Consider the following 22,600-nt stretch of genomic DNA (forward strand, 5'->3'; position numbering starts at 1 on the left):
ATTGCAGCTTTTAGCTAAAGGCTGATTAAGTAAAGTAGAATGGACACAAAGTAGGTAGGCAGCATAGGTGTATCAATAAATTTGCTAAGTGTGAAAATTGCAGATAATAAATATAATTTAACTTTTTTTATGTTATTAGAAATATAAGATTAAAGTTTTAATAGTTTCTAAAACAAAGTCTGTCCCACTTGATTTCCATCTATGAGGATGTATGAGACCCTAGAATTAAAATGGCCTTGACACCCCTTGTGTATCTCTTGCACCACCTAGAGGTTCATACCTATGAAGTGAAATCGTTTTATATTGTCCGTGATCAAACAATATGGACAATGTATTTTAACATCCATTTCAAAAGACTGCACACCATTCTATTAACTTTAATTGAAAAATGTTCAATTACAAAAATACTTATAATTTAAATTACAGCTGATTTCTGCATGAGTCTCTGCACACACATGTCAAAATAAATTACATCCATGAAACTGAGTATTGAATATTAAAAATGTTTTATGTCAAAATGAGCTTAAGTTAAAAATTTAACATATTCTATCAGACAATCGGTTTTAGATTACAGTCAAAAAACAAATTCATACAGACAGGGAGCAAAATTATTTTCTTTTATAGCTTTAGAAGTCATGAAAATAATTATTGACATTAGACTGGTTTTTCCTCATTGACTGTGGCGATGGGATCTTCTTTCAAACCCGGACGTGTTTCCATTAGTTGACGTGCTGCCAGTCACCTTATCCTATGAAACAAGTGACAGTATTCAAAACAAGAAGCACAGAGCTAACTGTTTTATCCACCTTCCTGCTGTTTACCTTCATATTGCCAACCATTTCCTCAAAAGATCTGAATGTAGAGGAATGCCTGAGGAAAGACAAAGGACATATTAAAAGATGAGCAAAGTTAATGTCTAAGCCATGCATATATGAAAAGATCTAAAGAGACAAAGAGACATGGTGTTTTACCTCATACTCGGCACACTTATGGTGTGGCTCAGTGTGCTGGGAAACAGAAAGCAGGACATTTAAGCATTAAAAAAGACAAATAAGCCTTAAAATTACAAAAAATAAATAAATACATTTTATTTTGCTGCAGATTTTGTAGATTTGTACAATAAGGGTTAAAACGTTTATAATAACAGTTTCAGATTAGTTCAGAAAGGAAGATCTATCTGTGATAATATATGTAATAATATAATCATGAATAATTCAACTCTTGTGGGATTAATTAGATGTTAGCGTCATGAAATTAAAATCAGATTATGTTTTCATAAAGTTTTGCAGGCTCATAGATGCCAGTGGGAAATTTTAGCCTGTTTGTAGGCGGTTGCTGGCCAATATGATGATGTCATATCTTATATAGATAAAAAGCACTTTTATTGCTCGGCTCTTGATTGTGTGGAAAGGGTTTTACACAAATCTTAATCTGTGTAACACAACTAAAAAAATATCTGAAGGGAGAAATGCATGTTTAGGCCATCATTGTGATGGCTACAGCACTATGGAGTCCACTTTGATAATAGAAAGTTTAACATATAGCAGATTAATAGCTTTCAAAAACTTTAAAAATAAAAAAGAAGACCAGTTTTAGTTTAATTTGAAAGCCCAGCTGTAGATGAAGTATAATGGTAAAACATCAGCGTGGGCAGTGAAAGCAAACAAATCTGTCCACGACACATTTTTGGAGTCAGTAGCTCAGTGGCTCCATATGTGTAGAGGATTGACCTTATATTAAAGATCTCTGGCTTAAGACTAGTAGAGGATCCAAACCCAGCCTCTGGGGCATCACAAGCATGCTGATTCTTCTCCTGTGGTGACTCGTTAGGAAATGGGAAGGAAGCTGGAGCACATTTTGAAAATGATGAGGTGTTTATGTGTCTGCATTCATGGAAACCACTGCTACTGATGTTCAGCAAAATTAACCAGATACGGCACCAGTTGATATCTAGATGTAGGCACATATTACACATTTTTATAACAGTATATTAATTATTTTATACTATTTATTTTTCTGTCAAAATCACAGGGAGTTGCTAAAGCTGGGCAACAGATCCACAGGCTCCAGACCTCTGGCCTAGACACTGGGTGGTGAAGTTACGGTCTCCTTTATCTGGGAATCTGCTCCATGATTTTGCCTCTTATCATAGAATAACTGCTAGAAATGCTTACATTTTACATGCAACAAATTTGTTCTTTTCTTTCAAACAATTTCTCCTTATTGAACTATAAATTAATTTAAGTCTTGTTCTCAAAATTCTTGAATTAGTCAAAAAATTGAGAGAAAAAAGGTGGAAAATAAGTTTTTGTTTAAAAAACACTTGACATGTCAAACATCTGGATCTAAAAAGATAGAAATGAAGAAAACCCCAAAACAATTTAACATCTTCTTTAAATCACGCTGATTATTTCAGTTCCATTTCAGTGACTGCATGATGTGAAATGTGTGATGTTCTAACACTCTAAATCACCACTTTCCACTTTTCTTTCTTTATTCTTTTTAGGTCACACCCTCTCATGCAGCTCACTTCAGTCTTACCGCTCACAGATCTTACCGTGGTGGGCTTGGAAGAGGCAGAGCTCTGTTGAGTTTGCAGCATGAAGATAAACAGACAGACACAGATAACATCACATCAGCTTCTGTTTCCACAAGGATTACAACAACAGCTACTGCTGCTGATGGCCAGGTGCTCCACGGTGATTGGATTACAGCTGTTTAGTGGTTGAACATAAACACAAGAGGCACTTCAACCAAAATTTCGAGCCTGTCAGGAAGTTCTAAATCTACTTATTTGACATCTTTTAATAGTTTTCTTCAGGAACTGGCCCAGTGCTGTGGTATGGGGTCATAATATATAATTATTATATGTATTTTTTTTTAACATTACAGGCTTTGAATGTATTGTAACTATTTTGCATTGAGCCACGGTTACCAGACCTTGAATTTTAAGATCTACTACTGGAGAAGCTTTGGTTTGGAATTTTTCTGCATAAATCTTTCAAAAACAAGATGTTTGTAGAAATTCTGTTGGAAAAATAAGTTTGGAAGTGGCAAAGGATGAAAAAGCCCCACCCTGACTAGAATCCCTCAAGCAATCTCTTGTTCATCTAATCTGGGTTTTAAACCAATACCAGCACACTGTAAAGACATACCTCACTCAAACATACCATCACTTTAAAAGTTTTAATCTTCTTCTAGCATTGATAAAACAAGGAAAATTGATCTGGTAAGAAATAAAAATGCAAATGTAATTTTGTTTATATAATTTGTATTTTTGACTATTTTTTGCATTAAAATGATAATTAATACAATTATAAGATTTTTGAATATCTGCCACTGATGAAGGAAAATAAATAAGAAACACATATAGAGCCATTAAAAGGTATTTGGATATAAAATACAATTTACTCATAAATGAAACCACCATGAAACCATGACATACTCCCTACTGCACCCAGAGACTTGTAAGATAACTGATGAAAGACTCCCGGATTAGTGAAGGTCTAACTGACATTAACCTGTTAACAATCAGCTATTTTTATTGAATTTCTAAAAATCTGACAGACTCAAATGGAAATGTTAGTATCAGAAGAAATCCTTGTCATTTTTGAAAGGATGGTTATGAAAGCAAATTCTAGGGGTTACGACAGTGAAGGATTTTGTTAGTATTGATGTTTTTTTCCTGTGGAGTTTAGAGTAGCTATAATTGTGACTAATGCAGGATTACACGTTAGCAGCATGTATAAGGATTGCTTCCGTCTGAGTCTGTTCAGTCAGTACTCGGTACCATAATTTGAAACTTTACATGTGCGCTTAACATTATCAGTACCGATGTCGGATGTGAAATTATACAAGCTGTTTCAGTTGTGCAACATTAAACTCTAAACTAAGACAGAAAAGTGAATCCTAATGCGAGAGTTAGGATGTAAATACAGAAATAAAACTAACATAATCACAAATTAAGGAGCCCTTAACCTATCTTTGGGCTCATAGTTTCAGTTTGTATTAGTGTTTATTTTATTCCCTGTATCTTTCCTCTCCCATTCTCTTGTGTGAACTCCTGTATATCATGTTTCCGAAACAGGTCTCACTTACTTTTTTAATTTTGTAGAATTACTTTTCTCAAGTGTCTTTGATTATCTTCACCTTCATCTCGTTACCCCATTGTGTCCTATTTCCTTGTGTATTTCGGGTTGTGTATGCCCGCGGCACGATTTTGCCACTTTAACAATCAATTTTGTTTTGGACTTTTGGCATATTGGTGTGACTGAGTGGGTTGCCTTTGGTTCACTCATTCTATCTCCTGTTGATCTACATTAGGGGCCTAATTCCATGTTTCATGTTAGTGTTGATCTTTTTTTATGCCTTTTAATATCAGTTATATTTTATTTTCCAGTCCTACTTTTATTTATTGCTTTGATTGTTTTTAGCTGTGTTTTATTTGTTTCACATGTCCATCATTTCCCACTTATTTTTCATTCTCCTGTTTGCTCTCCTGTGTTTCCTCTCGAGTTTTACCCTGTGTTTTGAAAAGTGCTATACAAATAAAGTTATTATTATTTCTATGATTTTGTGTTTCTGCACAATCAGAGTAAGACTTGTTTTTCTGTTCACTATGTCTGCCTCAGTGTCCTGCATTTGCCTCCTCTCAACACCTAATTGCAATGCTTGTAACTTGCAGTCTTTGATAGTGTTTTCTAACATGTAAATCTGCCAAATCAAATATGCAGAGCCACCCGCTGTGGTGACATCTCGTGAATAAGGGAGCAGCTGAAAGAAAAAGCCACAGTTTACACTTCAAATCACCCTTTCGACATGCTGTCCACTTGTCATGCCTCTCTGTTGGCCTCCTATCCATCCATCTGTCCAGCTGAACTAGCCAAAGACAGCTTTTCCAACACCCCTATGATAGCCTTTGCACTGTGAACTCTTAGTCCTCTTTCATTATGTGCAAGAAAAGCCTGGCATTTGATTTTTAAGCTAAAGGGAACTTAAAGGAAGTACAATCTTAACGACATTTATCCTATTACTTTTTACTCACTACCGAGTCATTTTTGAACAAAGCTAATTTAAAAAGTTTTTTAAAAAAAAAGCCTTTTATTATGAAGATTGAGTGGAGGAACTGACTATGGGTGTACCTCATCTGTGCCAGTCTCCTGGTGATGACCACGCCCACACTAGACATTGCAGCAGATGTCACCTGGCCTGCATGAGAGAGACTGTCCCGTGTCCTCACATATCTACAAGGAGAAATTAGCAGTAGAAGTCAGGATCTGAATTAAGAAAAGTCTCTCGCTATTGTAATATATTACATAACAGGCAGGTGCATACAGGGAGCACAAAGGTATTAACTCAGACGTCGTTAACAATAAGCTCATAGACGTCACTGGCGACAGTCCATCTGGCTGAAGCAGATCTCTCACTCTGTCTCTAATGAACGCTTCAGGCTGGTCCTCCTGTTTCCCGTTAATACTGCTGCTCCTTGTGCTAAGTCAGGCTGTGAGGCTATTAACGGGGCACCAATCCTATTTGACAAGGAAAATCCCATCCCTTGTTTCTTTGAAGAGATCCCTCTTTAGCATGTGAGTGCAGGACAAAACTTTGGAAAATCCCTGCGTCATAAAACATAGTAAGAACGTTTATTATTTTGTGCATATAATGAGGAACACTCACACACTGGAGTGGCTGATGTCATCCAGAGTTGCAGAGGCTGTGAGATATCTGAATGGACAGAACATGCACAGGTTGACAGATTATTGCGCTGACACAATAGAGAGCCTACGACAGTCATTAGAGTACTTTCCATGGTTACGTAACAAAAGTGCACTAAGATATGTGTGGTAAGCGATCTATCACGACAGTGGTTTAGGTGTTTTCAATCAGTTAAACTATCAATAGTTTTCAAACAATTAGCAAACATTATTATGTTTATGGGGACCAAAGTGCACATACGGGGCTGAGGTCTGGACCTCTTGCCATCCTTTGGATATGCTCTGTTTGATGTTACCGAGCGGACTCATTCCTAGTTGCCTTCTGATGTCTGCTGCGTATTGTTCTTTGGCCAAAAGCACCTGCCTCAAGGCCTGAATTTCATCCTCTATCTGCGAGAAAGAAAAAAAAAAGCTGATGTTACACATATCAATTTTTCTTTAGAGCAGGGTTTCTATCCCACATTGTCCCAAATACCCCCATGAATAACTTTACTTTTGTAAGTTCAAAACGTAGAGCATCTAAGTCCTCCTCTGTAAGATCTGTGGGTGAAGATCCATTTCCCAGTATGCTCGGAGAGAAGTGAACAGAAGCTCCACCAAAACCTTAGAAACAGCAAAGAGGAAAAGACCAGATAAATTAAAAAAATCATATAGATACTTTCCTGTTACCTTTGACTATTTTATTAACAAAATATTGGCTATTGTGGTGTAACTGAAGCCCAGGTTAACTTAGCTGGCTCTTATATATATAATGTATTTGTATCTGATTTAATATATGTTTTAATAGAAAAGGTATGCTGCATTAACCAAATCTACAAACCATAGTATTTAGTGCTTTGATTGTGAAGTAGACAGGCCTTTGAAAAACATGCAAATTAACAACAAAATGCGCACTGGATGAAGAGTTCACATTTAATTAAAAACACCTAAGAGAACATATTCAGTGAGAATAAAAAAACCCATCACGAACAATGAGGGCAATGAACTATAAGATAAAGCCATGTAAAATGGAAACACCTATTACATAACTGTTTAGTTCCTGTTTATTTGTACAGATAAATACATAGCACTCACCAGACATAAATATCATTAGCCTTCAGAACCTCATCTAACTTAGAAATGCCTTTAAAATGCATAAAACAACAACAAAATACACCAAATGTAGGTATAGATACACAGTATAGCATATACACAGCTAACGATATAGCTAATATAGATGTTATGTACAAAAAGCCACAGAAAAGCCTTTTATAGATACATATGAAACTTCTGCATACTTTTAACACTTTTTGTAGACATATATAAACAGACACTGGAGCTGTCCTCAGTGCTGAACTCTCCTCCCCCTCTTCCTGTACAAAAAACTAGCTAATAAGTAGCTGCTCTGCTAACAGCTAACCTCACCTGTTGCACATTTGTTGCTGTTAGCTGATAACATGAACCTTTAAAGTAAATGCATGTCGGTGCTAATTTCACACATGGTCCCATACAGACATGGCGAGACGGTCTTACCTTGTCTGCTCATTGCTGCCAGTTTCACCTCGCAAGTGTTTGACTGGCTAGCTGCTGCCAACTGTCCCCACTGAGCTCAGCAGGAGGCAGGCAGCCAGGATCACCGAGGCTGTTAATGGGCTTACACCCACACACATACACACCACAGGAACAATGATGACCACGAGCAGGATTTTTTTTTAAAGAAACCTATAGCACAATTAAACCTTCCTTAAAACTCACGCAAAGGAAAAAGAAGTGTCCTATCTAATACGACTTTATTACATAAAGTAGCATTGAACGTTGTCTTGCAAATTGGTGACAAAAGTATTTAGAGTTTTTTAACTGAAGTCAAAGGTTTAACCATCAAAACATACTTAAAACAACAAAAGAGAAAGATAATTATTAGTACTTATGTTGTACAATAATATACATCCCCAATTCTAAAATAACTTGTGTCATTGTGTAAATGTCATAAACCCATATGTTATCAACAGATCATAGAAAGCATATCCTCCTGAGAGCCAGCCTATTCATTGTAGTGGACAACAGCTAAACTGAAATATATTTTTTTCCCTTGGTTCTCAGGACGATATAAAATATTTAAACTGAGACAATGCTTCATTTTAAGAAAAGTAGTAGCTCATATTTAACTCATTTCATCAGTCAGATGATCTCAAAAAGATCATCAGTCTGCAAAAGCTGCATCTGCAAATTGTGGAACAATTTTGATAATATTCCTCAACATAAAATTGTGAAGACTTTAAATATATTTCCATTTACCCTTCATGATATCATCAAAAGATTCAGAGATCTTCAGGCCCACAGGTGGAACTGCATTAAAACAGGTATGATTCTATTAAGGAAATCATTGTCTGTGAACATGGTTGACCAGGCCACCCACACATGCAGATTAAAACCCATGCAAAGAAGAGGAGCAAGATGTTCACATATGCCTACTTTGTCCTTTAAATTAGTTTAACTAAAAACATGCTGCATCTAGCCTTATCCCCTGCACAGTATAGCTTCAAAAAACAAGGGTAAAATCACAAATAAAATCTATACTCATGTACATGAAATCAAAGTTTCAAATCAAATCAAATTGCTAGTTTGAACAGTTGAGAGATGTTTTAGTACAAGGATCCTGAGGTAAGTTGGAAGAATGACTTGTCTCCATCTGCTGGCTAAACAATCCACCACACTATGAAGGTAAGGGATGATTTATTTGGAAGTCAGATTACTTTGTTTTTTTTAATTAATATCCTTTTGCATAAAAAAATTGATTTTTAATTACAGTTAGATACATTTGTTTATCTAACAAATACCTTCACATGTGAGCAAAAATGTAATAACTGACAGCTGTTATGTTAGCATTTAGCATTAGCATTTCATTGTCAAAATTAATTATTAAATTTTTTTATTATTCTTTTTATATATGTGCAGTATATTTTAAATTAAAAGTAATAATATAATAATAATTTTAAAGACAAATTGGTGTAAAGGATTTCAACAGTGTTCATGCTTATTTTTTAATATTTAATATGACATTTATTTAGTTATTGTCATTTAGATGCTTACTTTTCTGCATGGTGATTGAAAATTTGACAGTACTTTCATATGTTACAGCAACTGTGAAAAACCAACAAGACACCGTCAGCTGAAATGCAGCTCCAAACTGATCATGCAGAGTTTACAGTTGGCTGTAGACACTCACAGCTGTACCTCTTTCCTGACCGCCTTCATAAAGAAATGACAATGAACTGGGCCAAAGATTTTTTGATTTCATTGCTCCATAAGACCTGCTGCTGCTGATTTTCACTCCAGTTTGGCATACTTGAGCTTTTTCTTCTTGTTTTCCTTCCACTGACACTATTTCTGATGAGGCTAGATGGGCCAGTGGCCAAGTAGATGCATCTCTCATGTCCTGTATCAGGTTTAAAAAAACAAAAATCCTCTGAAAATGGTCATATATACGGAGCCCCGCAGGGGACATGGGAGAAAAAAAAATTAAGACGGACTTTTGCGAGATCTCACAAAACGAACTCGGGATCTCGCAAAGTCAGTCTTCATTTTTTTTCTCCCATGTCCCCTGCGGGGCTCCGTACATATACACCGACTGGACGGAAAAATTGGTGAAAAAGCAGCCATACCTTCAAAAGTCCAGACAACTATCACTCAAGACCTCTTAAAAAATTACAAATCTGGCTCCCTGGAAACAAAATATAAAGAAATGAAGGTTGGTTCAAGACTTGACATTAACTTGTTGGTTATTCGGCTTAAAACATTACCTGAGTAATATCATTACTACTACTGTAAATATCTGAAATCCGTGTCAAAACAAAAAACCTGTATGTAACTTAATTTGATAAAAACCCGAGTCAAAATGTTGAGGAACATTTATTCACCAAGAGCAAATGAGATCAATGATCCACTTGTTTTCTTCCAGACACACAGTTACCATGCTACAACATAAATGTTAAGGTTTATACTTTATATGGGCCAAGTGTATGTACAAGCGACCTTAACCATTAAACCATTCCTTGCAAAATTTAATGGCTACATTACAACACCATACCAGTTAAAATCATAATCGATCATCATCTGAAACATGACCAAGTATGAAATAAATAAAATTCCAAAAATGCATCATATAACCATTTCACTATAGTTACACTATATACTATATTGTCTTTTTATGGAGTCATTTCCTGATCATTGATCCATTACAATTTTTTTTTTTAAACACACAGTGCATTCAACTTAGAACATTTACAGTAGCATTTTTCAGTATCTCAATGAAAAAGCCATGACAGGAACATCTACGTTTCATCAAGGGTTACAGGAAACATGATACAAGGGCCACAGAGGTCAACATCCATACCGTTAATAGCAGAGGGTGGGCAACGGGAGCTCACCAATTGTAAACCATTAAAAACACATCATTAGCAGTCATGAAACTGACAAAGTGGCGAAGATGTTCATGGCGATTTATGGCAAAAATGTGTGGCAATATATGCAAATTCAGCAGTATGTAAAAATCTTTTACTCTGAGCTGCCTGTAGCACTGGCTCACAGATGATATGCCTGATGAGCATGGATTCAGAAAAGTCGACAATGAGGAACGATCACACAGCATCGGACAAAATATCAAAGTCATCGGACAGTTCAAAACACAGGAATGAGTTGAAAATAGAAATCCTCCATGCTAATTATTTTTTTTATAATAATAACTCAAAAGAGTGTAACATGTTTTTTTCCCCTAAACCTTATCTAGAGTTAAAAACATGTCACCCTCCTAACCAGCACTGCTGCTGATAAATATCTGTTATTTCTACCTTTTAGCAGTTCTCATCAGAGCCAGCTGGATTACCTGGAGCTCCTTGGCTTCACGTAGCAGAAAAATAAAACTAACATAAAATAAAGGTCTCTCAGTCTTAGTGAGCTGCAGTAGCTCTAAAAAATAGTTTTACTATTAGTACAAATCTTAGGTAAGGACAGGAAAACAGAAGAGAAGAAGAGACTGGATGTGTCACCATAAAATAAATACAATCTATTGAAATGTTATTGTTTCATCTGCCCATTCTCATTAGTCGGGTGTCAGATAACGCTGTTTTGTCAAAGCCGAGGCTCATTTATGCACAAGGTGTCCTTTGGTGGCAGCTCACGATGCACCGGGTTATGGCACTGGTGACACAGAACTGTCACTTCCAACGTCATCAAGCAAGGCTGCTATTTTAAAGGGAGGCCAACCAAGTAGTTTTAGGGCTTAAACCTAACTGAGTGAAAGCAAAAATTAAAAGAGGAAAAACACAAAGTGCCATGGCCTCTCTCAGTCCCTGGTAGGATTCCGTGCACGAGCAAGCTAGAGGTGTGTCCTCTCCCCTGTTTGCTGAGCGGCAGGTTGGTGTACCTGTTTCCCATCAACTCATTACCTCCTGCACATAAAAGAGCCCATTTACTCATTGCCAAAGTGCTCTCTCCAGTCTGTGAACTCATCTCTACGAGATAAGCAGATGACTCCCTGTGCTCTAATCGCTGCTCTCTGTTGGACTGCTTACATTTATGTTAAAATTAAAGCTCTCTGAATCTGCTTTTTGGTTTTCAACTTGGTAAACCATGATGCATAAGTTCAAACAAGAACCAAACCAGGGTCTCCTCCATGACAAAACTACAACTTATGCACCTCCACCCCTTCAGCCTCCTAACAGAGACTTCATAGGTGTCTAAAACCAGACTATTAACTTTCACGGACTAACTATGGCCATTGCATTAAGGCACTGTCACCAAAGGACATTTTATCTTTAACCTGGAAACATTTATGGCATCTGACAAAACAACATTATATCACTCCTTGAGATAAGAACATGTTGGTTATGTATGATTTTATTTTTTTTTTTACTTTATGTATCCAGTGTCATCGTCAATTTGTAGCTGGTGATATGATGAAACAACAGTGAACTGTACCATGGGGTTGAAATGTGCCATATTTGATTTAAAATACATTAAAAGACAATATGCATTAATGTAAAGTAACAATTATAACAACCTGCTCAGTGCTGCAGGAAAAACAGGGGGAAGTAGTCTGTCTTGCGATGAGGGGCTTTCAGAAGGAAGGAAAATGCCAAAGCGAATTACTAACTAAAGCAGAAACTCTAACGTCAGCAGAAATCTATAGCAAACTGTCTGCAAATAAAGCTCTGTGCCTTAATAACCTCATGATTGACATTAAAAACACTCTGGTGGGGCGCACACTGCAGGTCTGACAACATCAGGTGGCATTTTCAACTGAAAGAATATCGATTGCGAATCACACGAGAAAAGTGTAAATATGTATGACAACTTAGCTCTTGGAGGTTTGATGATGGTACCGACCACCTAAGCCAGCAAGCACTTCTCCAACCAGCACCTCCCTGAGCCATGGCTCTCTGTTCCTTTAGCATAAAACATCTGGTAAACTTTATCCCCTCCTCATGTACTGTACTCATTTGAAAAAACTGCACCTGCATGATGGGCTTTGCAAAGTAAAAATGTTGCAAAGGATTAAAGAAAACGTGGAGACCTTTTTTTCCAAACAGTGCATGCTACACCATAATGCAAACTATGGGAAAGGTAAGGTAGGGCAGGCGACCTGTGTGAGTAAAGGCTGAGAGATACAAAAGAAGAAATAAAAGGGATTTCTTCTCGTACTGGCGGGGAAATACGTAGCGGACCGATCAGGGAGGGAGGTGTAAGGGATGCGAATTCATTAGTTCCTTTCATGGGCCATGCTTACTAGTCCCCTTCACCTCCGCATGGCTCTCTTTCTGAAGTGGAAAGATGTTTTGCCCCTTTCGTTCATCTCACTGAGGTGGAGCAGGGAAGCAGGCAGGACCGCAGGCCAGGATCGATGGGAACGGAGGGTTAGTTGAAGCCGGGGTCGGTGCGGTAGGAGTGGTGCCCATCTGATGTTAACTGGGTTGTCTCTGTCGCTGACGGCTGCAGCACTATAGGTTCACCACCAGCCTCTGTACGACAAACACAAGGACAAACACTACAATTCACACAAACTCACCAAGCTTGGACAATAGAAGACTGAAAAACATTGTCTGGTCCGATGAGTCTTAATTTCTGCTGCAGTTGGATGCTAGGGTCAGTATTTGGCATAAACAATGTAAAAGCGTAGCTCCATCCTGCCTTGTAGTTCAGCCTACCTGAGTGCTGCTGACTCTATGACCACAGTGAACTTGTCTTCAACTGGCTTAGTCCACCAGGAATCACAAAACCCAAATCATCTCAAAATATATGGTTTCTTGAATATAATAGTGTGTTTAGTGTGCCCAGTGTGCAGCCAGCAAATCTCCAGCAACTATGTGATGCTATCATGTCAATATGGCCAAAAATCTCTAAGGAATGCTTCCGGCACCTTGTGGAATCTATACCAAAGAGAAATGAGGCAGTTCTGAAGGCAAAAGGGGTCCAATCAAACACTAGCAAGGTGTAAAATGTACAATGCTATTAATTAAAATACTTAAATAAAAATGATTCAATAGCCAGCAGCAAGACTTCTTACAGGAAAAGCAAACATAATACACCAGCCTGAACGCCTTTGCACTGGCTTCCTCTTTGTTTTAGAAGAGATTTTAAGATTTTTCTTATTACATTTAAAGCTCTTTGCAGCCTGTATCCAGAAAACATATTGGAGCTGCTGTACCCATAACACCCCAAGTGTAGTCTGAGATCCTCAGGCAGGAGCCTGCAGACTGTTCCCACCCGTTTCCAGCAAGAGTTAGATTTTTTGGATTTTGAGTGTGTGTGATTTATGTGTTTTTGTGACACTCTTTGTAGCACTGTTATTTTTATAAGTGCTATACAAAAAAACGTACTTGTGAGAAGAAAAAAAACAAACAAAACGGTGCTCGTTCTCACCTCTCTCATCAGATTGCAGCTGAGCCTCCAGGTCCTCAGGGGACACATAAAAGTCCTGCTCCTGGCCCTCTCGAGGCCGTGGTTTACATCTTCCACAGCAGCAGTTACAGCAGCAACACAGGCAGCAACAGAAGTAACAGCCAGTGGCCAGGCCACACAATACAAACAGAGCCTGTAGGAAACAGATTCATGAAATAAAGGTTAAAACAACAGGTGTAAAAGGTTGTACAAGAGCAAACAGTAAACGATCCTGTCTTACCTTTGCCCACCAGCTAGAAAGGACAAAGTAAGTGTTAACATTCTCCTCTCCAAACTGCTCTGCCACATATAGGCCTAGAGAGCCATATTTATCGTAAATGTTACGCTTCGTGGGGTCATTCAGGATGGCGTGGGCGTTGTTTATCTCCTTGAACTTATCTGCGGCCTCTGGATTGTCGGGATTCTTGTCAGGGTGGAACTTTAACGCCAGTTTCCTGCAGAATGCATCACAGTCAGCTTTACAGGTTATCAGACCTTTCTGTGAGCTAAGCCAGGTGACCAGAGTAAAGCCTCACCTGTAAGATCTCTTTATATCGTCCGTCGTGGCCATCTTCTCAACTCCCAACACATGGTAGAGAGACTCACCCGCGGTGGACAGAGAGCGCTGCCTCTGCTGCTCACTCATGATGCCTCACGTCCACAGGCTGCACACAGAAATGCACAAAATTAAGAGGCACTGCTTGGACTGTTTTACCAGGATGTACATTCATTCAACTAAAGTGAGGCCCTTGTGATTCCATGCTCTCTGCTGCAGGCAGGCAACAGCTGGTCCTGTGCTGTCTGGATGAAATACAGATGTCCAGTACTTACTAGAAACACCCAGCTGTGTGGGAAATATATGGAAAAAAAAGTCCTGGAAAGGGGGAAAAAATAGTGAATTTTTCTCCTTTTTTTATTTTGATGATATAAATTTTAGATTTTCAGCAGGAGATAAATTCTCCTTATTGATTTTTGAAGGTGTGACATCTTGGCAGGACCCCTGATGCATATGCTGCTTTAAGTAAATCAGCAGCTGACACCCACAGAGACAACGCACTGCAACAGCACAGGCTTCATCAGGTGAAGACCAGAAAACACACTCTTTAAAGAAGACAGAAGCCTCCAAATGGGTGTCATCTCGACACAAATCAACATCTACTACGCTGTTTGAAGCCCTATAATGCCTAATTTCTTAAATTTTCATCAAAAACTACATGTTCAGTCAAACGGCTGTCAAATTTCCACTCGTCACGAATCGCATCCCGCTCCAAAAGATGTCTATAGGAAGGATTAGACTCTGGGTACGATGCTGAGAGCATAATCTCCGTGCAAGCATCAGCAGCAGCACTGCTATAGCGCACAGCATCCATGTTGGTTCGCTTCCCCGGCCTGCTCTTGATGCAAGACAGGAATGGATCGTCAGCAGTTATTTTCAAGGACAAGGACCAGAGTGTCGAGGAAGAAAGGAAATAATGGAAATGCAGGAGGAGGCTCACCTTTCAGTAGGCTCTAATGCGCTGCGAAGCTAACGATCCCAGCAGGTTATGATTTTAGACAGTGCAGCGTGACTATGGCCGCATATCCTCGCACGTACCCGGACCTTCTCTGGCTCCCACTACACAACCATGGACAGTGCAGCAGTCCGCTGGCTCCGCCCCCCCACCACCCTACGACGACCCGACCTGCGCGTGCACGACGGGGAGGATGCTAGAGGAAAGATGTGCAGCTCCGCATTTGTCGTGAAAGCTAAAAAGGGAGTTCCTTTAAAAAATATTACATTTAATTTACCCACTGGAAGTTGTATAAGAAAGATTTAAAATGGATACTGAGTTCTATGGAGGGCCAGGAGTGACTAAATGGATTAATTAAATACACCATCAAATAATTAGTTAAATGTGTAATTAAATTAAATTGGAATTAATTAATTAAATAAATATTTAATTAATTAATTATTGACACATTTAATTAATTATTTACCGATGTATTTAATTAATTCATTTTGGCAGTCCTGACCCCTGGCTGTTCATGAATTAGTTTTATCTTTCAGGGTGGCCCTCTGTATTTATATATATATGTGTGTGTGTGTGTGTGTGTGTGTGTGTGTGTATATATATATAATATTCTGTAACTCTGTAACTTCTGTCGGTGCTGTGCTTTTTTGGAAATCGAATTTCCCAGAGGAACCCACCCGAGGGATTAATAAAGTTCTATCTTATCTTATCTTATCTTATCTTAAACTCAGGGGGCGGGGTTATCGCTGATCGAGTCAAAACTTTGGCCTGGTGGCCCCGTTTCTGCACACCAGCAACCCTGGCATGTAGAAACTAACTGAACTGTACTGAAAAAAACTGTTTGTGTGTCAGCAAACACGCTTTTAATATTTTTTTTTTAGCCGAGAATGTAGTGGTTTATTTTTTCAGATATCTGGTCGGATTGTCAAGATACAGCCTCTTTGCAAAATTGCTTTGATGATTTCGGATTGGGTGAATGAATGAATGAATGAATGTGATTGGTTGAACAGGTGTTCGTCATCTGTGTTCTGTGTTATCTGCATTTCCATCAGAGTAGGAGACTCAGCAGCAGATTAGAATCAAGTATAATAAAATTTTTACATTTAAGAAATCACCAAATTAATCATTTGGTGATTTTGTGAATAATCAATAACCAAATTGACAATGCAACACACTGTTTGTGCAGAGATTTACAGCACAATGCTCACTTACAACACATTCCTCCATCATTCCCCCTTTTAAACACTTAAAACATGCAGCAAATAAAAGACTGAGTGAAAATGTGGCACTTCCTGCTGATTTTAAAAATCAAACCAGTTTAAGTTTGTATTCTCTCAGCTGCAGACTAGCTGCTGTTTAAATGTTTGAGAGTTAAGATTGGATATAAAACAAACGTCAAACATAAACTCAGTCTACATACACACTTGATATGAGGTCAGCAATTACAGTGTCTGTGTCCTGTTTTAAGATCATATATGTAAAATTGTTGTTTAAATTATAGTTTCGGAGTATCATACATAATGCCCACGTGAGGTGTGTGACTGTACACCACTATACAGAAATAAATCAGCTATTACTGAAATACACCTGCTATATAATAAACTATGATAAACATGTGAAGGTGTGATTAACATGTTTAGTTATAAAGGACAGCTTCCTGCCTTTAGTCTCATTCATGAGCAGTATTAGTTCTCTTCTAACATCCAGAAGTCTGCACAATGTGTTTCATAGTTTCTAACAAGCCTTTGAGAGTTAAAGGTAACATGACCGAAACACCAACATCAAAAAACAAAACAAAACACCTCACAAATCATATATTAACCTCATTTATTTTTATTTTACAGTTGAATAACTATTAACAAACAGATAATGTAATATTTCTGGACAGACAGGAGTCTTTCAGTATCCGAGGAGGAACCTTCTCGTTCCTCCTTGCATAAATTTTTTTTTTTAAATTCAAAAGTCACGGTTAAAAAAATCCAACACATATGAGCACCAGATGGTTCAGTCTAACATGTGCTCCAGTGAGACATTAAACTTCAGTAAAATTATGCAGTTATGAAACTTAACTGTAATCTGAGCCAAACTGATTTTCTCAGTTGTAAATAAAACAGTGAAGTAAATGTGACCCAACAGACAGAACCTGAGTGAATTATGTCCAGTGTTTAAACTCTACTGAGAGCTAAAACTCAGCGGAGGTTTTAAAGCTGTGTGCCGGTGATTGGATATCAGCTGCTCATAAAGTGGGTTCGCCTCTAAAGTGCTGTGCAGTTTTCTAAGTGTCCATCGCTCTCCGTTTAAATCCTGTTTGCCATCTTTAACCCAGGTCAGTCACTCTGAGGGAAACACAAGCTGCAGCAGCCCTGCGCTCAGGAAACAAACTACATTTTCTTAAATGGCTTAGAGAGCCATTTGAGCCTTAAATTAGAGTACTTTAAAATACAGGAACATGTTTAAAAGACAAAAATGAACATCCAACTTTGACTGTAGATATCTTTGACAGGATATCACTATTGGACTGTCTAACATGCCAACTTCCAGAAGGACTGAGACAAGTGACAAAAGAACAGAGCAGCATTCAGTGACCACCACACATGAGCATGTTCCTGCAACATTCAGCATCTGATTCTTGTTCATCTGTGTGCTTCTGCTTTTGGTAAGTATACTTACCTAACTACAGCAACTATAAAGCAGTCACTCTAAACACATGCTGCCATCCAGTTCTAACTACCTGGTTACTTGGTATCAGTTATTTGGTTTGTTTGTTACTCACAAATATCACCAAACTCAGACATTTTGCATTCTGTATGTCTTTTCATCTTTACCAGCCACACTCTAACTGTAATTAAGAGTTTATTAAATATTAAAGGGGTGCAGATAGAGCCAGCTTTTGAATTTCTATGAATTACTATGAACACTTACCATATTCTACCTGCACAATAGCGAGCAGAACTAACACTGGAAAAATACACCATCACATAGTTCATCAAACTCACATAGATAAACCTTATTTATGATATAACAAGGTAACAAGGTGAACAATGAAACAGTAACAGTCTAAAAAAGTGGATTCTAAACTCCAATTCAGTCAATTCTATAATTCAGTAGAACTGCAGACCCCCAAGTCTTCATCATTAAACCTTTAGTTGCTTCATTTTTCTGTTTTATATCAGATATCAGGTTTTAGTAAAGCTGCATTACCATGGTGAGGCAAAGTGCTTTTGTGTGTGTGTTGTGAATGGCTATGAAAGGACTTTTCTTAAAGACCAAAGTTGGGTTTGAATTCGAGTTACAGCAGACAGTCGCCACTTTGAAATGGAACGCAGCCCTCCAAAGGCAGACGGCTAACATGAGGAATTGAACGCGCCGTCCACCCTAGCCCACAGCAACCACCATAGCAACCGCCTAGTGTATGACCTTAAAAAACATGTCCTTTCTTCATAACTGTCAAAAATATGAAATAATTTACAAAGAGTGAAAGTGTTACAGCTGCAGAGGGCTTTGGCGGTATCTTTGGAATCTGTTTAATAATATACAATATAATGTAACCATGGAGACAGAGTCAGTCATGTGAACTAGCGTGCGTGTTTACTGCAGTGAATGAGGCGATTGTGTGCACAGCGTCCACACACTGCACAGGGTCAAGACATGACTTCAATATTGTTTTATACAAAATAAAGTTGTTTACAAAACATTCTGTGTCTCCCAAATAAGCACAGCTGTTCACGTTTGTCATTACATGTTTATTTGTAAGAAAAATGATGAACTTCACATTGTGCACCTAATCGAAGCACATTTGATAAGTCTGTTTCATTCCTTTGCATCATGAGAGCTGGAGTAAACATATATCCTGACAATTAAAGTTGAGCAAACTTCAGTGAAATCATAAAACAGTAGACACAGGTAGAAATGGGATCAGATTCATCTCTGCATAGTCAAAAGCAGATACCTCCTGTGTTCAGTCCATCATATGAAAAAGGAAACTGTAGCACAGTCCATGTGCTTTTGCATCCATGGCTAAAATGTTCTCAAGCAGGTCAGTCTCAGAAATGTCTCTAAAGTAGACATGTACAGTGTAGTGTAAGCACTGAAAGATCATAGAGGAAACTCTACCATTAATGTCAAACTAATGTTGGAGAAACAAAACACAAAGGCTATGTTTGGTTTTAAGTGAACTGTACATTAAGAGGGCGACAAAGACAACATTTATACAGGAGTGAAAAAAAATTAAGAAATGCAACATATGTGGAGACAAATTCAAAAATGAAAAATGCAACAAACATCTCAGTTACAGTTTGGATTTTGTGTTTCACTTAACATTTGTGTTTATACTCTTGTAAATGTGTTGCTCTCATATAACACTGTGCTTTTTATTTTCAAGGCAAAAGTGAAAGAATTTTTTGGCAAATATGTAAAGCAGTTTACAATGTCATGTGCAGAAATAGTTTTGTAAATAAAAATAATCATGCAGAGCAGCAGCCTATGGGAGGTTGTTTCTGCCACTGAGGAAGTATACATAACCCAAGGTTTTATTTTATGGATGTTGTTTTTCAGTGGCAGAAACAACCTTCCATATAGCATAATAGCTAATTGCATACAAGAGCGTGTATGTTTGATTGAAAGCTGATCTTTATGAAGTGTGAAAGTAATGGTGAAATACAACTTTAAAGCCACTACAAATGAAAGATTCCTCTCTACTTGAGTTTGCAGAATTTAGTGGTTTTGACACCTGAGAAAAGCCAAAATCCAGCATAGAGCGGCTGACTGAACGTAGTGTGGACTCTGTGGAGAAGGGTCATAGTTTCAGATACACTGTAGAAGGACAGGATGCCTGCACTGTGATCCAGGTACACTCCTATTTTGGAGAAGTGAGGACCTGAGGTGGAAGTGTGGCTGTTGTTGTGCCAAAATTCATATGCTTTTTTGTGACAACTCAAAGCCCAACTTTTCTCATTGCGTCCAAATTTACATTCATCCCCCCACCCTGCTCTGCCAATATTTTTGTAGGCGACTGCAATGTGAGATCCTATCCCTATCCACTCCACTTCCCAGTAACACCGTCCAGTCAGACTCTCTCTGCTCAGAACCTGAGACCATGCAGTGAATCGATGTGGATGATTAGAATAAGACTGCTGTTGGTTCATTAATGTTGCCTTTCTGTTCCCCTCTGATAAGAGCAGCCATTTGTTTGCTGTTTTTGGATCCAAGGTGATTGCACGTGAATAGTTTAAGAATCCAGCTCTGGTCGTTGGCTCTGGTTTTGGAACTGACAGTAAAACATCCACTTGAGTGACTATGAGTGAGAAGTTTGACCATGTCTCACTCAGGATATCCTGTAGCTTCTCTCTGGTTTCTGACACAGCTGCTTTCACATCCTCAAAGTACCTCAGAGGACGGATATTGATGCTAGATGAGTCTGTAGGCTGTCTGAGTGGTGACAGTAAAGGATGGTTGTGCAGAAACAGATTGTGATCCTCTGTGTCTATGAGCTGCTTCAGCTCAGCATCTTTCTTCTTCAACTCAGCGATCTCCTGCTCCAGCTTCTCCTGAAGCTCTTTGACTCGACTCACTTCAGTTTCTTGCTGGGATCTGATCTGCCGCTTTACATCAGAGCTTCTTTTCTGGATGAGACGAATCAGCTCAGTGAACATCTTCTCACTGTCCTCTACCGCTTTATCGGCGGAGAAACTCATTGCCCTGACCTCCAGCTCAAGCACATTCACTTCTTTCTCTCGGTGCTGGATTCTTTGCTGGATTTGCAGTCGACTCACCTCGAGCGCTCTTTGCCTCTCAGACCTTTCTGCTACAGCTGAAACCGTTTCATGGCCTTTATGTTCATCTAAAGAGCAGACATAACAGATACTCTGCTGATCAGTACGGCAGAAAATTTTCATCACCTCACTGTGAAGAGAGCAGATGTTCTCCTGGAGCCTCTTGAAGGGGTCTGCCAGTTTGTGTTTCTTTAAAAGAGCCACATCATAATGAGGCTGAAGGTGCTGCTCACAGTAAGAGACCAGGCACACCAAACAGGACTTCACAGCTTTTAGTTTTCTTCCTGTGCAGAGATCGCAGGCTACGTCTTCAGGACCAGCACAGCCCTGAAAAACAGAAGCAGCTTGGAGTGCGGTCTTCTTCAGCTCCTCCACTAACTCTGCTAACATTGTGCTTTTCACCAGGAGAGGTCTCGGTGTGAAGGCCTGCCTACACTGAGGGCAGCTGCAGATTCTCTTCTTCTCTTCATCCCAGTGGGTTTTAATGCAGTCCATGCAGTAGCTGTGTCCACAGGGAATTGTGACCGGATCCTTTAGTATATCCAAACAGATTGAACAAGAGAAGCTTTCTGGGTGCAGCTGAACTCCTTTCTGTGCCATTTTACCTCTCAGCATCTGTGCCTGTGTGAGTTTCGTTTCCTGAGAACTTAAACTGCTCTGACCACTGAATGTAAGAATCGTGTTTGCGCAATACACGTCACCACATTTTGGTTACGCCCATCTCTAAAGTGCAGGTCCAAAGGGGAGGGAACACACAAATGTTTAGACAGAGAGGAGCTCCGGTATTTAAAGAAGAAGTGTTAGAAGCTGTTTTTCATTCCAAGAAGAGGAACAGTACTCTGTGTTTAGGCTGTACTCAGTTAAATGTCATATATAGTCAAGTAAAGACAGCTATAACATTTAAAACAACAGCAATTGACCCAAAGTCAGATACAGACACATGAAATAAACTGCATTTCCCATACCAGTCACACAGAACGGGACACACAGAACACATATTCTTTTTTAAATTTTTGTTCCTATAGTTTCTTGTCATAACAGAATTTTATTATATTAGTACATATTAGTATTTTAATAAATATTAATAAAGTCCACAATTTACTAGCAGTTTACTATTGCTAAATTCTCAGTTGATTAAAAATGAGGTAGGGGCTTGATTTCACAAGTTAATATTTTTATATTATGACATGTATCTGTCCATCTTTTCTTTATTTTTGTCTGTATTGTTCCTCTAAATGTTTGTATAATTTCAAACTGAACCTATGGGCGCATTAAATAAGAAAATGCTGTCCGACTTTTAATTTAATCAGTAGTTCCGGTTGGTTCTTCCACTAGTAATGTGTCGGTCGCGAACGAAATGGCTCTTAGAGCCGACTCTTTGAAGTGAACGATGCGATCCAACTCCTTATTGGGAGCTGTGTTTTTTCTTTCTTTCTCTCACCCTCTCTCTCTCTCGCACTTTTTTTCCGCTTCGCTCCTCGCGAGCGCTGAGCAGAGGGGGGAGGGGCGGTAGTTATACTTGCAGTAGCACAGGAACAGTGTGGAGGGAAAGAGAGAGAAAGAGAGCCAAGGACAACAACATCATATTAGAAAGGTAGAGTAATCATCCACAACAATTTTTAGTTCAGGAAGTTTATTCATGCAGGCCTATATGACAGATCTTTCTTTTTGCATCTTCTTTTTGTTTTGT

The 22,600-nt window shown here is 38.6% G+C and overlaps 3 protein-coding genes across 4 annotated transcripts; all 3 read right to left on the reverse strand.

Moving 5' to 3' along the window:
- Positions 1–432: 432 nt before the first annotated feature.
- LOC308407186 (tumor protein D54-like) lies at positions 433–7,319 on the reverse strand. 2 transcript variants are annotated; one of them, XM_080898703.1, is made up of 9 exons: positions 7,227–7,319; positions 6,208–6,317; positions 5,956–6,104; positions 5,677–5,724; positions 5,142–5,243; positions 2,558–2,584; positions 972–1,007; positions 822–870; positions 433–748 (listed from the first exon to the last, which is right to left on the reverse strand). In XM_080898703.1, the coding sequence occupies exons 1-9, from the start codon at positions 7,237–7,239 to the stop codon at positions 671–673; spliced, it is 612 nt and encodes a 203-aa protein (XP_080754829.1). In that variant the 5' UTR covers positions 7,240–7,319; the 3' UTR covers positions 433–670. The 2 variants fall into 2 exon arrangements, with proteins under 2 accessions (XP_080754829.1, XP_080754830.1); XM_080898704.1 differs by lacking the exon at positions 2,558–2,584.
- A 2,254-nt stretch (positions 7,320–9,573) lies between these two features.
- Positions 9,574–15,268, reverse strand: dnajc5aa (DnaJ (Hsp40) homolog, subfamily C, member 5aa). Its single transcript, XM_080898331.1, has 5 exons — positions 15,125–15,268; positions 14,165–14,293; positions 13,870–14,083; positions 13,611–13,782; positions 9,574–12,709 (listed from the first exon to the last, which is right to left on the reverse strand). Exons 2-5 carry the CDS (start codon positions 14,272–14,274, stop codon positions 12,606–12,608), a joined length of 600 nt encoding a protein of 199 aa, XP_080754457.1. The 5' UTR covers positions 14,275–14,293; positions 15,125–15,268; the 3' UTR covers positions 9,574–12,605.
- A 3,497-nt stretch (positions 15,269–18,765) lies between these two features.
- LOC308407435 (tripartite motif-containing protein 16-like) lies at positions 18,766–21,574 on the reverse strand. Its single transcript, XM_080899069.1, has one exon. It carries the CDS (start codon positions 21,523–21,525, stop codon positions 19,834–19,836), a length of 1,692 nt encoding a protein of 563 aa, XP_080755195.1. The 5' UTR covers positions 21,526–21,574; the 3' UTR covers positions 18,766–19,833.
- Positions 21,575–22,600: the final 1,026 nt, after the last annotated feature.

Source organism: Rhamphochromis sp. 'chilingali' (assembly GCF_963969265.1).
Source record: "Rhamphochromis sp. 'chilingali' genome assembly, chromosome: 12".
Taxonomy (NCBI): Eukaryota; Metazoa; Chordata; class Actinopteri; order Cichliformes; family Cichlidae; genus Rhamphochromis; species Rhamphochromis sp. 'chilingali'.

Bases quoted from the DNA above. Each gene is read 5' to 3' on its own strand.
- dnajc5aa (XM_080898331.1), bottom strand. From the start codon at position 14,274: ATGAGTGAGCAGCAGAGGCAGCGCTCTCTGTCCACCGCGGGTGAGTCT. The intron at 13,783-13,869 runs GTAAGACAGGAT...TGTTTCCTACAG, and splicing joins TTTCTAGCTGGTGGGCAAAG to GCTCTGTTTGTATTGTGTGG. The intron at 12,710-13,610 runs GTGAGAACGAGC...TTTGTCGTACAG, and splicing joins GCTGCAATCTGATGAGAGAG to AGGCTGGTGGTGAACCTATA.
- LOC308407186 (XM_080898703.1), bottom strand. The intron at 2,585-5,141 runs GTACACCCATAG...CAAACTCAACAG, and splicing joins AGGAGACTGGCACAGATGAG to AGCTCTGCCTCTTCCAAGCC. The intron at 1,008-2,557 runs GTAAGATCTGTG...TCTGTTTCCCAG, and splicing joins CCTCTTCCAAGCCCACCACG to CACACTGAGCCACACCATAA.
- LOC308407435 (XM_080899069.1), bottom strand. From the start codon at position 21,525: ATGCTGAGAGGTAAAATGGCACAGAAAGGAGTTCAGCTGCACCCAGAA.